This window comes from Bos grunniens, chromosome 3, assembly GCF_055505025.1.
Source record: "Bos grunniens cultivar Pamir isolate PY7600 chromosome 3, Bosgru_T2T1.0, whole genome shotgun sequence".
In the NCBI taxonomy this organism is placed as follows: domain Eukaryota; kingdom Metazoa; phylum Chordata; class Mammalia; order Artiodactyla; family Bovidae; genus Bos; species Bos grunniens.
Genome location: NC_141167.1, coordinates 25,546,266 through 25,558,757, shown reverse-complemented (window position 1 = coordinate 25,558,757; position 12,492 = coordinate 25,546,266). Strand labels below are relative to the sequence as shown.

The following is a 12,492-nucleotide window of genomic DNA, read 5'->3' as shown; positions in this document are numbered from 1 at the left end:
CAAACATCTAACCTTGTATATCGATAATATGGCCTCGAGGCTCCAATGTCCCAGCCTCTTTTGCTTCTTAGCCTAACTTTCTGCTGGTATGCACAGCTCTAGCAGTATTATGGTTTTGGTTTCTCCCAGCAAACATCATATTTATGAACCACAAATAACAAAGTAGAAGATGCCGGAAGAGCTCTGGCTTGTTAATTAAGAACAATAGCAGAAGCAGCTGGGCAGAAAATGCCAACGAGTCAGAAGCAGAGGCAGCATAACTCTGTTTGTTGACAGAAGCCGGCGCAGTGTTGTACGTTAATTGGGGAAGTGGGTAAACATTTGCCTGCAGCTTGCCCCCCTTCCCCACCCCACCCTACCCCCTGTGCATTGGAAGACAGACAGCAGGCTAGGCTCTCCCCACCACCTTGTCTGCCCATCTGCCCAGAGCCCAAGAGATATCAGTAGAGCAGCCTTGCAATGGGTTCCTTGTAAGCAGAGAGGATTCTGGAGGCGGATGTGTCTCCTTAATGACCCTCCTGGGCATACCAGATTTCCATCTGGATACAGTCAAAGATAGTATTCCCTTCTTCAGTTCACCAGCCTGCCTGTGACACTTAGGCCCCCAGGGTGTCCTCTCCCCATCATCTTGGAGAAGACAGCAGAGCCATCTCATTAGGTGTGGCTTGAGTTGAGCAGAGGACAAGATTGCCTGTCTCAGGTGCTGTAGTCTTTGCCCAGGGGCCCAGAGCTCCTGTACACAAATCTGACTGAGCAGACTGCCCAGCCTCCTGTCACACACACTTGGAGCTGTCCGTTTATCTGTGTGTCCATCATCCACCCTTATAGTTACTCACATATATGGCAGCCATCACTGAATACCTGCTCTGTGCCAGGCACTGTGCTAATTATGTTTTTCTTCACTTAATCCTCATATCAGTCCTACAGGGTTGATATTAACTCCAAAGCCACAGAGCTAATAGCTACGCAGTTGTGATTTAAACTAGAATCTTTCTGGAGTCACGGCCCATTGTCCGTATCGCTAGACTAGTATTAGTATGTCTCAGCTTTTTAAAATTCATGTTCCCTTTAGGAAAGTTTGAGGTTTTTTTTTCTCTCACTCTTGGATTCAGAAAATCTCCACATCACATCCTTGCCGGTGACCAAAGAAGACATAAACGTAATATAGGGTTTGATTTGGGATATGATTAACATACCCCAATGAGCCAAGAAGACTCTGTCTAGCTTTATTCTCTGTACTAGTTCATATTATAAAATAATTTTTACTTCTAAAATATAAAGTCATATTATGGCATCAACTCCCTTCTTTTTTTGGAACTAAATATCTTCACCAATGCCACCAACAGGGAGACTGATATGCCTCCCTAGGGAACCTCTCCTCAGTAGGGGAGATGCTCGTCTCTGGGCTCCATGGGGTGGGCACTGTATAGTCTCTGCTGCAGGTGTGTTCAGCAGGAAGATCAGCCCCAAAAGCTTAGCTCTCTCCCACCAAACAGAAAAGGTTCTCCCTGCTGTCCAGAGTTAAACAAGTGCATGTCCTCTGGAATGCCGATCAGTTTTTAACCAGCACCGTTTCCTAAGGCCCTCCTGCTCTGCTGTCCCAGCTGAGCTGTGGGTCTCCACCTGCCCAGGAAGAAATTCCAGCTTGAACGTACGTCCTGAGGTCAAATGCTAGTTCTTCCACTAAACTATGAGACTTGGCCTCTCTGAGCTCTGGTTTCCTTGGTTATAAAATGGGGACAACACCTACCTCACAGGGTTATTTTGAGAATCAGATGAAAATAGTAGGTGTGAAAATGCTCGTGCTGGTACATAGTAGGCTCAGAATCAGAGTTCAGGACAGGACCTGAATGCCGCGAGAGAAAATAGTGCTGCTTTCCGTCTTTTGAGTATATATTTTCTTTCTTTTTAGGTAACCCAGCTGGACCCAAATAAGTCATTATTGGAGGTAAAGTTGTTCCCTCAAGAAACCCTTTTCCTTGAAGCAAAAGAGTGAACATGGCTCAGCGGTGGAACCAGCCATTCCTTGACAAGCCAGAGGCCTGCATCAAGAGGAGGGCTCCTCATCAACCCATTTACACGCTCGTCTCACTCAACTCAATGTCACACTTCTGCCTCTTGCAAGATTGCTGGAAAAAAGTAATAATAAACATAGCTACTTAAAATTTCCCATCCGCGAGTATATGTTCCCAATCCTCATTGTAGAGAATTACAACTCTTCCACCCTGACCCCTTCACCTCACCTTTGTTCAATGACTAATGCGCTGTTAAAGTGTGAGTGATCATGCAGTAGGATTTTTACCTCTCCCTGCCCATCTTCCCCACACAGGGTCGGGGACCATTCTGCCTGACCTGCGACACCAGGCTGCTGTGTATTTGATATGTCTCATTGAGCCAGGGCTCATACACCCCTGCCTTTTTCTTTTCATGACTGGATTTCTACTTTGTCACCTAATTTTAAGAGGCAGGGGGATAAAGTCAAATGGGACTTCTTGGCATGGAGATTAAACATTGTTGTAGGAAAACAAAAGGCATATCATTTTTTTTGATACTTCCTGACTCCTTTACTAAGATGTAAGGTGTTTGAGGACTGCATCTGACATATAGCAAGATATTTATTTATTGCTGCTGCCTTGGGGTCCCCAGGTTCCATCTGGGAGTTATTTGCTGTCCCATTACAGTGTGAGAAACTGTTTAAGCTCACGATGTGAATGTTGAGATAGTGTGAAGAGGACCAGTGCCAGGACTTCAGTGTCTGGCCCAGCTGCAGAAAGCTGCTGTTAGGTTTGCACTTGGGCAGGTAGAATCTCATGGGTACCAGCTCCCAGGTTGCTGGTCCGTCAGTGTACACTGAATGCAATTCTCTCTCGCTCTTTTCTCCCTCTACTCCATCACATATTTGGACCTTGTCACTTGGTGTTTTAAGCACCTTGACTGTCGCCAAAATCCGATCAGCCACCCCGTGGACTCTGAGCCCGGCTGTAATAAGGAACCTGCCCCACTGTTTCACTGTTTTAATGTTTCAGTATTAGATGGTAGACTCCTATCTCAAATGAAAGGGATCTCATTCTGTGGCTGAAAATTCTGATTTCATATATTTAAGAGAGCAAACCTGAGGGCTCAGCTCAGAAGACATGTATTGCCTGAACTTACCTATAATAATTTGGGATGATTTAGTAAATGTGGATTATTAATAATCTATGGATTTGGGGTTGGGAATTTAGTTCTTGCAAGAACTGTTTATACCTTCACCACTAGTGATTTATTTTCAGTCTTGAAATGTTTTTCCATATCTGTTTTTATATCACCTGTGGTCTCTATCCTAGGGTTTGGGATCCTGATTTGACATTTTGTACATGCCCAGAAGAGTCTTAAGTGCTGGGTTTGTCCCCCTGACCCAAACCAAGGGGTTCTCAGGAGACTCTTAACAACAGCCTGAGATATGCCTGGTCATTTTCCCTCTGCCCAGAAATGGGCATTGGCCAGGAAAATTCCACCTTGTGTCTTTTCTCTGACACGCAAACCAGGGACTTCCCCTGAACACTCTCTTAAGAGAAGTGTGTTCCTAACAGACTAATGCTACATCTGCCTGTGTACAGGCCTTCTCTGGCCCCAGGGGTCTCTTAAGGGAGGCTGTAAGGAAAAGAGACCCAAACCGGAGTAGTTCAACCTGAGCACTTCCTCTCCAGCTCCACTCCCACCTTCCTAAACTGATGGCCCCACAAGACGATCATTTCCAATGCTACAGATGTACTTGGACGCCAGCTCTTCTTTCTCCAGGGAGCCCATGTTCTGTAGCTGCTGTGGAGAAGCAACAGCCCTGAACTCAGGCCACACTCAGGACCAGCAGCAATGGTGTGGGTGGGGACTGGAGGGAGGCGACTCTTGAGTTCACTCTCATATCTGACCTGTTCCATCTAATTTGGGTTTGACTGCATCATATTGTTCCCCTCTATCACCTTCACTTCTGTATTCCAATAATATAGACTTTACTCTGAAACCGATTTCATAAAAGTTATTAAATGCTACTTGAACCTGTATGAAGTTTACACACCCTTTTTCAACCCTGCCTTGAAAAGTTCTTGCTCGGTCTCATGAAATCCTATCGTTATCGTATTGGTCCCTCTGCTAGGAGACACCCCAGCTAGTTATCACTGTTCACTCATGCCATTCTGTTCTACTGAGCTTTAGAACAGGAGGCCAGAGAAATGTTATGTCCTTTCTTACAAACACAACATTAAAATGACATGTAAAGTTAGGATCCAAGAAAAACATTAAATGACTTACTGTCCCCACAGAAAGAGCATTGTCCTTTGTAATTCTTCCTCCTGTCCTTGGCTTTACTGCTTCCTTGGGCTTTACATCCCAGCCTCCGGACACAGAAATGTGTTGGTCAGAACACGTGCTCTGTGTTCTTGCCCATCTGTCCAGAGTATCATTCCAGGGCTGCAGTCATCTCTGCCTCAATCCAGTTCATTCCTTTGTATTTCTTGGATTATCACTTGTATGTTTGGAGAAATTGTTTGAAGGTTTAAGGAAGTATTGCCAGTTTCCTGCTGCCTCTCAGAAGGTGCAGCTTGGGGGAGTTTGCTGGTTTACAATGGTGTCGTGCTCGGGCATCACTAGTTTTTTGGGACACACAGGTGTTCATTTTTGAATTGCAAGCATCCAAATTCTGAGTTCTTTTATGGAGTCTTTCCTTTTCAGTGTAAGAGAAGAGGATTCAGGTTTTTATAGACTTTATTAGTGACATTAAAAACATAAAGTAAGTCTGCAGTTGTATTAAAATTTCTACTCTCAAAGCTAGACATGCTGAGTCAAATGTGCTGGTCAGGGAGGTTGCAGAGCTCCAGCAGATTTCCCTGAAAGCACAGAAGTTCATGTGGATATGGGAGGGGGTCTTAACTGTCTCCATAAGCAGCGTCTCTGATTGACACACTTCCACCATCCCCCTCAGCCCCTCATCCGACCAGTCCTGAATCCCACAGGCAGATGGGATGTGGAATCTTAAATTCAGTCCAGGAGTAATTCACTTTATAGTCTAAGTGACCCTTCCACATGCATTATCTCATTTGATCCTTTTTCAGATTCTTGGAGGGAGACCTAACCACACACACACACATTCCAGAGACTACAGTGTCTTAGTTTGAACCTTGGTTCTGCCACTGAATAGCTGTGTGACCCAAGGTGAGTAAATTCTTTGAACCTCAGTGTACTGATAACATTTGCACAGCACTCTGCATTTTACCACACCTTCCACAGCCATCATTACAGTCCACTGCAGCGAGGGAAGCAGGCCAGGCATGATCATTGCATTTTGTACTTGAGGCTCAGAGGGTAGATGCTTGCCTGAAGTCAGAGAGAATGGCGAAGAGTAGAACTCAAGCCCCAGGCTCTGATACTCAGGTCCACAGCTCTTCCATAAAGAACCTCTAAATTTCATGTCCAAACATGGATCTTAGAATTCCCTACAACTGTATACAAAAAGTTAAATGTGTTCTATTCTGGAAGGAGAATCTGTATTTATCAAATTGTTAGTGGGTTTGATCGACTCCCCCCACCACCGTTTACATTATGCAAACAACATCAGACCATTTGGGAAGTTGAATCTGTCGATTCTTCTCATCAAGTCTTTTTTTTTATTATTAATAACTCTAAAAGCCACAAAGAGGGTAAGATGCAACAACCAGGCTTTCCTGCCTTGAACCTCCCTCTACATTTAGTGTTTCTCCTTTGTCTCAGTCTGCTTTGGAAGATCACCGTTAACAACCCCAACTGGCCATGCAGCTCCTGCATTTTGGAAGTCTCCTCTGAAAGGAAACACCAATAAGAGAGACCTGCTCTCCAGTCTTCAGTCTATTAACTGTGACATAATGTGTGGTTAAGAGAATAGCCTCTGGAGCCATATTGCCTGAATTCAAGTCACTCCCCCACTTAATAGTGTGCCCTTGGGAATTACTTCACCTTCCTGTGCCTCAGCTTTTTAGCTGTGAAGTGTATAATAAAAGTACCTGGTTGATAAAGTTGTGAAGATTAAATGATTCACACTTAACTATTAGCTAACATGTAAGGGAGTTAGAGAACATCTACTATCTGGGTAACGACAGCAGTATGAAATGGCAGGTTCTGGGGGAAGACACAGAAAACATGAAAAGCAGACACAAGAAGTCCAAATGCAGTGCTCTGGGGTCCTTCAGGGAAGGTCAGAGAGCCCTGCATAAAGTGTCACTGAGTTACTGGTGTCCGTAAGGGTCAGCCCAGGGCATCGTGAGAAGGTGGAGGAGCGAGGAGGACTAGCTTGCTGAGCACTCAGGATATGCCCACATTATGCTTAGAGCTTTGGGTACGTTACCTCCCATAAGACCACAACCACCAGCTAGGTGGGTCATCTCGACCCCACTTTGAAGAGGCAGCGAACTCAAAATGATGAAGTGACTTGGCTGAGCTCTAGAACTAGTGCAGAGCGAAGTCTGGGACCCAGATCTTCAACGCCAAAGCTTCTGTGTTTATGACAGTTCAGTGCCACCTTCAGATAAAGTATGACACAACTAAAGCATTTCAAATAATAGTTACAATCATAACATCTTTTAAATGTTGGTGGATGCCAAGAGGGTTTAAAAAGTCACTTTTTATAGAAAACTCAGCATTCCAAAATGACTCATTCCCCAGAGCATCAGAGCCAGAATTTAAGCACTGCCTCTTAAGTACATGCAGTGATTTAAGAAGGTTTCCATAGCTTCTGCCTCTGACATCTCCAAACTCCACTCCCTACTCCATCCTTTGTCCCTACTGACCTAAATTTCTCACTTGGCTTATGAAACTACATTCTATCTGATCTCCCTTACTCCAGTCCTTTCTCTTATAGACCAGTCTCCACCTAACTGCCAGAAAGAGCTTTCTAAAACATCTGCCTTACCATGCCACACCCCTGCTTCTATCCCCTCAAAGGCTTCCCATTGTCCTCCAAATAAATCCAAACTCGGCTTGGATTTAAACCACCTGTCATCTGTCCCTACTTCCCTCCCCATCTGTATCTCCAGCCACGCCCTCAATCCTGAAATACCTGCAGTTTCCTAAAAGCATCAACTTTCTAGTCCCTCTCCCCTGACTGTTCTTCCGTCACCATGAGACTCCTTGCACCATCCATCCATCCAGCCCTCACTTTCAGTTTAGGCTTCACTTCCTCCACCATGGCTGGTATACCGGACCATGGCCACACCCCCGCACGCTCTCCAGGTTAGGGGCCTGTGCTGAGCTGGATTGGATTTGTTGCAGTGCTGAATCGCTCTGAACTGGAACTCTCAGCTCACGTGCTCTCCCTCCCCCTGACCCCAGACTGTGAGCTCCCCAAAGAGTCTGAGTTACTTCATATCCTCAAGGCCTAGCAAAATGACTCGAAGTAAACACACAGTAATTTGGACTTACTAACCAAATTCAAACAAAGAAATAATGATAGTCACGTATCAATACTAATAAGGTGGTCACTTCCATCTCTAACATCCAGCCTTTCTGGGAACATTGTGAGAGCAGAGACCAGATTGTAGTCATCTGTTTATTCTCTGAGCCAGCCCAGGGTCTGGCATGTAGCTGTCGTGCACCCAGTAGTAACTGAAGCAGTTAATTAATTGGAGCTGGAGCAAAACCAACTGGCACTGGTGAGGAGAGACAGAGTAGAAGAATTGGTGTTGAGTGCACAGGTAAGACCTGCACGGTGCTGGGGGCTCTATGCACTGTTCTCCCACAACTGCCTCAGCATCACTGTAAGGTCCCTACTGTTAGTGTCTCTTATGTAACCGGAAAACTGAGGCTCGGAGAAACTGACACTGTCCAAGAGACGTGTCCAAGTAGAGAAAGAAGCTGACCTTCCAGTCTGGATCTGAGCCCAACGCTCATGCCTGCTCTGTCTCCCCTCCAGTGAGGCGCCTTCCACGAGCTGCTTCAGTAGCTGTAGCTTCTAGCCCACAGATAATAGAGTATAGTGAACATTCTCACCCACTCCCCTCTGCCTTCCAGGATTCTGCACTTCTTTATTGTCCCTCCCACCTCTCTGAAAGGCCCCCCTCTGTCCGCTCTGTAGTCTTCCTGCTCTGCTTGCCTGTGAAATGTCAGCACCCACTGAGTTCCTTCCTTTGCCTTCTCTGTTCCAAACTTTCCTTAGATAAGAAGCAATTTGTACTTTGATGCTCAGTTCAGATTTTGCCTCCATGAGGGTAGAGTCCGTGTCAATCTGAACATTGACAGATCCCTTAGCACGGGCCTGGCCCTGTGTAGGTGCTTGATAGATGGCTGTTACGATAGTGAATATTTATATCATGTTTACTATATGCCAAGCACTAAGTGCTTTACTTGTATTAACTCATTTACATCTCACAGCAATCCTATGAAATACTATTAATATTAGTATCCCCACATTATTGGTGAGAAAATTAAAGCACATTGGTGAGATTAGGTAAGTAATTTGCCCGAGGTCATACAGCTGGTAAACCAAGAAGTCAGATTCAAACACAGGCAGTTTGTCTCCAGAACTCAGGCAATGATCACTCCACCCCACTACTCCTCCTCCAGGTAGCCTCACAGAATCCCCAGGACGAGTTAGGGCCCCTTCTAATCCCTGCGCTTACCCTCAGTAGAGCACTTATCACATTATTGTGATTATTTGCACAGAAGTCTCCTCTGTGGACCATGACAGGTGTGTCCTCACCGGGCCTGGCATAGGGCACAGACAGTCAGTGTTATATAAATGAATGAATAGCAAAACTGCCCTCTGAGGTGAAATATACAGGATCTACAATCCCTGTCTCTTACATCGATAAACTGAGGCTTAGTGAGGTTAAATCATTTGCCCAAAGTCTCACAGCTACTATATAGCACACTCTAAGATAAACGCTTTTTCCATCATGCATTTTCATCAAACCAGCATTTAATTGAAGCACTTTTAAGGGCACCTAAGTGCTCTTTTCCTTATGGAAATTCGGTCAGTTTTGACTCACACATCCATTCATCATTTAGGCTTTTTGTTTAACACAGATTCGCAGCCTCTACCCTTGACCCAGAAGTCCCAGGTTGGCCTGGGGCCATGAACTTCAAGGCAGTGTGGGCAATGCTTAGAGGAGGCCTTCATGCAGGCAGTCAGAGGGGCTCTGGGGAGGGGTGAACCCCATCTAGGAGCTCTGGCCAGAGTACCCTCTGTAATGAATGGGCCACCCAAGCCCAAGAGTCAGATCCCAGAGTTAGAGAAGGTAGGCATCCTAGGAATCAGATCTGCCCCTCTGGGCTCAGGTCTCCAGCCCCCTGGAAATTTTCTTGCCTTCCTTGGGCACAAACTGCTAACATTTGTGTAGGACTTTTCCAAGGAGGTGGCAACAAGGAGAGTCTTACTGAAATTTTTCTGTGTTTGGGGGGTCAGGTGGAAGCACATGCATGGGAAACCAGGTGTGGAGGCCAGGAACTTTGCTGTACTCCAGAGGTGGATGCCAGGGCCTCAGCTGGATGGCGCATCCTACGTAGGGATCATCATCTTCATAGCGGGGTCTGCATAGTCCTCTCATTTCAGAGCATTTCCAGATCAGCAGGCCTACCTACAGATGAGAAAATGGAGGGCCAGAGCAATGAAGTGACTTAGCCAAGGCCTCCCTTCTGGCCTCCTCAACCACACCAAGCATCAGTGGGGAACTGGCTTACACAGGTATTGCCTACATGCCTCCGTTTCTTCATACTAAAAGGGGTACATTTTATGAGTCTTTTACGTGCTATGGGAAGTCATGAACACAGAATGAAGAACAGGTTCTGTGGAATAAAAGTGGTAGTGTGTCATGGGGGTCCAGGGCCTACTAGGGGAGCTCTCCTAGGAATCAGCAGCTCCAAATAGTGGAGGCCTCTGAGAAGAGAAAGGAGGGGATGCTTCCAGAGGCTGGGGGTGTGCCCTGAGCTGGGCTGCTCCTTTCTTACTGACACTGTACCACTTTGTGCTTTGTAGCAGACATGCTCTGGTTAATGGAGTCCCAGGAGAAGGTGCTGGGCAGAGTGGGTGAAGTGACCGAGGAAGGGAATACCCCGGGCCCGCTACAAGCTCTCTGAGCCATGCAGATCCATCAGAATTCTGACTCTGGAGGGGGTTTTCAGATTTTGATTCAAGTGTGGAGGCACCTCTTGTCATCACCTCCCCAGTCTTCCTTCTAATGGAGGGAAAAAAAAAAAAAGTACTGAAAAAGGAACAATTTTCCTCTCTGAAAAAAGAGAAAATCATTCATCCAACAACTGCTAACAAATAAGAATATCCAGTACAGCTGAGTCCACTACGTGTCAGACACTGAGGAGTTTACTTCACTTGTGTTACTGAAGCCTCACGATGCTCCCGTGAAAGCCTTAGTTCTACTCCCATGTGACAAAAAGGAGGAGATGTGACAAAAGCAGGACTCCAGCCCAGGTTCGCTTCCACACTGGCAGCCCTGCTCAGCCAGGCCTTGTGACCAAAAGTGCCGAGGATGAGTGAAAGGTGGTGCTCGAGTCTTGCCCAGCAGTGAGGCACAGTGTGGCCCCTCCTGAGGGGTGAAGGGGGGTTCTAGGTGCACAGAAAGGAGTGAAGAAACCCCCAAGAGAAGAGGCTCCAACACCTTCCTCCACCCATCCCCACGGGATCAGTTCAGAGAAATGCGGATAAAGAAAGTGGCCTCAACTCCTCCAAGTCGCCAACCAGTCTCTTCTGTAGATGCAAAGAACAGCTCGCTTCCCCTACCCCGCACCCAGCTGTATGAGCCTGGAAAAGTCACTTCCCCTCTCAGGTTCCTCTGATACGACATGATGTAGATTGCTTCAGAGAGGGGAGAGGGGCATGCAGAGGCACTTGGAGAGCTTGCAGGGTCACACTGTGCCTACTGTGCCTCTGGCAAGGACAGTAAGGGATCCAAGGGGCTGGGTACTAGAGCATCAGTAGAAATTTCCAGGTAACTTACTGGCCTGGGCCTAGGAACCTGGAAGGGGGGGCGGGGTTGGTGGTCTGTACCTAGTTATCACTCAAGCCTAGAGTCTGAACCACCCACTGGGGCACAAAGGCCTATTTGTGAGCCAGCTCCCTGACCCCAACCTTGCCACCACCGTGGCCAGGAAAGAGAGCTAACATGTTGGGCTCCAAGCCAACCAATTTCGGGTCCTGAGCCAGTCATGCAGCTTGGAACTCACCCACCATACACAGTTTAAAGACTAGGGCGGTCCTAGCTCAAAAGAAGGGGTGGAGGGAATGGGCGGTGGGGCTGTGGGGGTGGAAGTTAGAGTAGCAGAACTCTTTTATCTGAGGGAAAGAGGCCCAGGGTGGGGGCTGGGGCTGCCAGTGAGGATGGGTTAGGTCTCATCCCTCCAAGCCCCATCCCTCCCTCATATCTTCATTTTGGTCAGTGACCAGGGATTACAGTCTGGGTGCATACACCAGCTAACACGCGTTCCTCCACGCATTTCTGAAGTGGAGTCAGAACTCAGACTCAGGCGAGAGCCTAGCCCTAATGCTCATCCTCTTCGAATTCTCTTCCCCTGAAATTCGGTAGCCTGGCTGCTGCCCTCCTCCATGTAGTCTGATTTCAGGGTGGCCAGGAGGTGAGCCCAGCATGGGTCACAAAGCGCAGCAGTGGCTTAAGTTTAGATGGCCTGTCGGCCCCCAGGGCTGATTCCCCAATTGCTGTTTCCAAAGGCCGTCTTGGGAGATGGAGACCAGGAGAAGAATGCTCCAGAAGACCACCCTGCAGGTGAACACCATCTCCAAAGTCCCAGGAGGACCTGCAAATTACATGGGCCTCTGCATGGTTTTTTCTGTGCAAAATTGCCTCTCCCTCCCTCCCTTGCTTGGCCTGGTCAATTCCAGGTCCTTCCAAACTCAGCTCCAGGAAACTGTGAGAACTAATTTAAAAGGGGGAGGGGTCAGAAAGGAGACTGGTTTCAAGATAAATATACTATAACCCATAACTTTCTTGTGCTCCTGTCATAACTAGTTAAGACACTGTAATGAGTGCAAAGATTCCATTCACAACAGCATATAAAATGCCAAAGAATGCTTAAGAAACAGAATTACAGGGGGAAAAAAGCATGACAGAATTTACAAAAGGCTGTAAAAGTTGTGAATAAGTAAAAGTCATTCTGGGTCCTAGATGAAAAAATACCATGTTGTGAAGATGTATAATCTCCCTCAAAGTAATGTCTAAAGGCAGTTAAATCAAATTTCCAAAGGGTTTTAAATTTTTCACTTTCTTTTTGGAACTAGCCTTAAAAATTCGAATGTATTTATTTAGAAGACTATCTTTTCAAAATAACTATGAGAATTTGGGGAGGGAGGGAAGAATCAGGAATCAGAAGGTGACTTGCCCTTTCAAGCATTACAGAACTACAATAATCAAAAGGGTGAGACTAGGGCAAAAGGAAATAGCTCCCTAGATGAGAAAGCGCAGAGAGGACCTGAGTTCACCTGAGAAAGCAGAGTATGGTATTTTGTCAGTGGGGACATGGTGA

At 46.5% G+C, this 12,492-nt stretch overlaps 1 protein-coding gene across 1 annotated transcript in view; it reads left to right on the top strand.

Annotated features, from left to right (window-relative positions):
• FAF1 (Fas associated factor 1) overlaps positions 1–2,169 on the top strand; it is a 497,001-nt gene extending 494,832 nt beyond the window's left edge. The window contains exon 19 of the mRNA XM_086387547.1: positions 1,913–2,169. Within this exon, the coding sequence (XP_086243673.1) occupies positions 1,913–1,996 (84 nt within the window). The 3' untranslated portion in view covers positions 1,997–2,169. The remainder of the gene's footprint in view (positions 1–1,912) is intronic.
• The last annotated feature ends 10,323 nt before the right edge of the window (positions 2,170–12,492 follow it).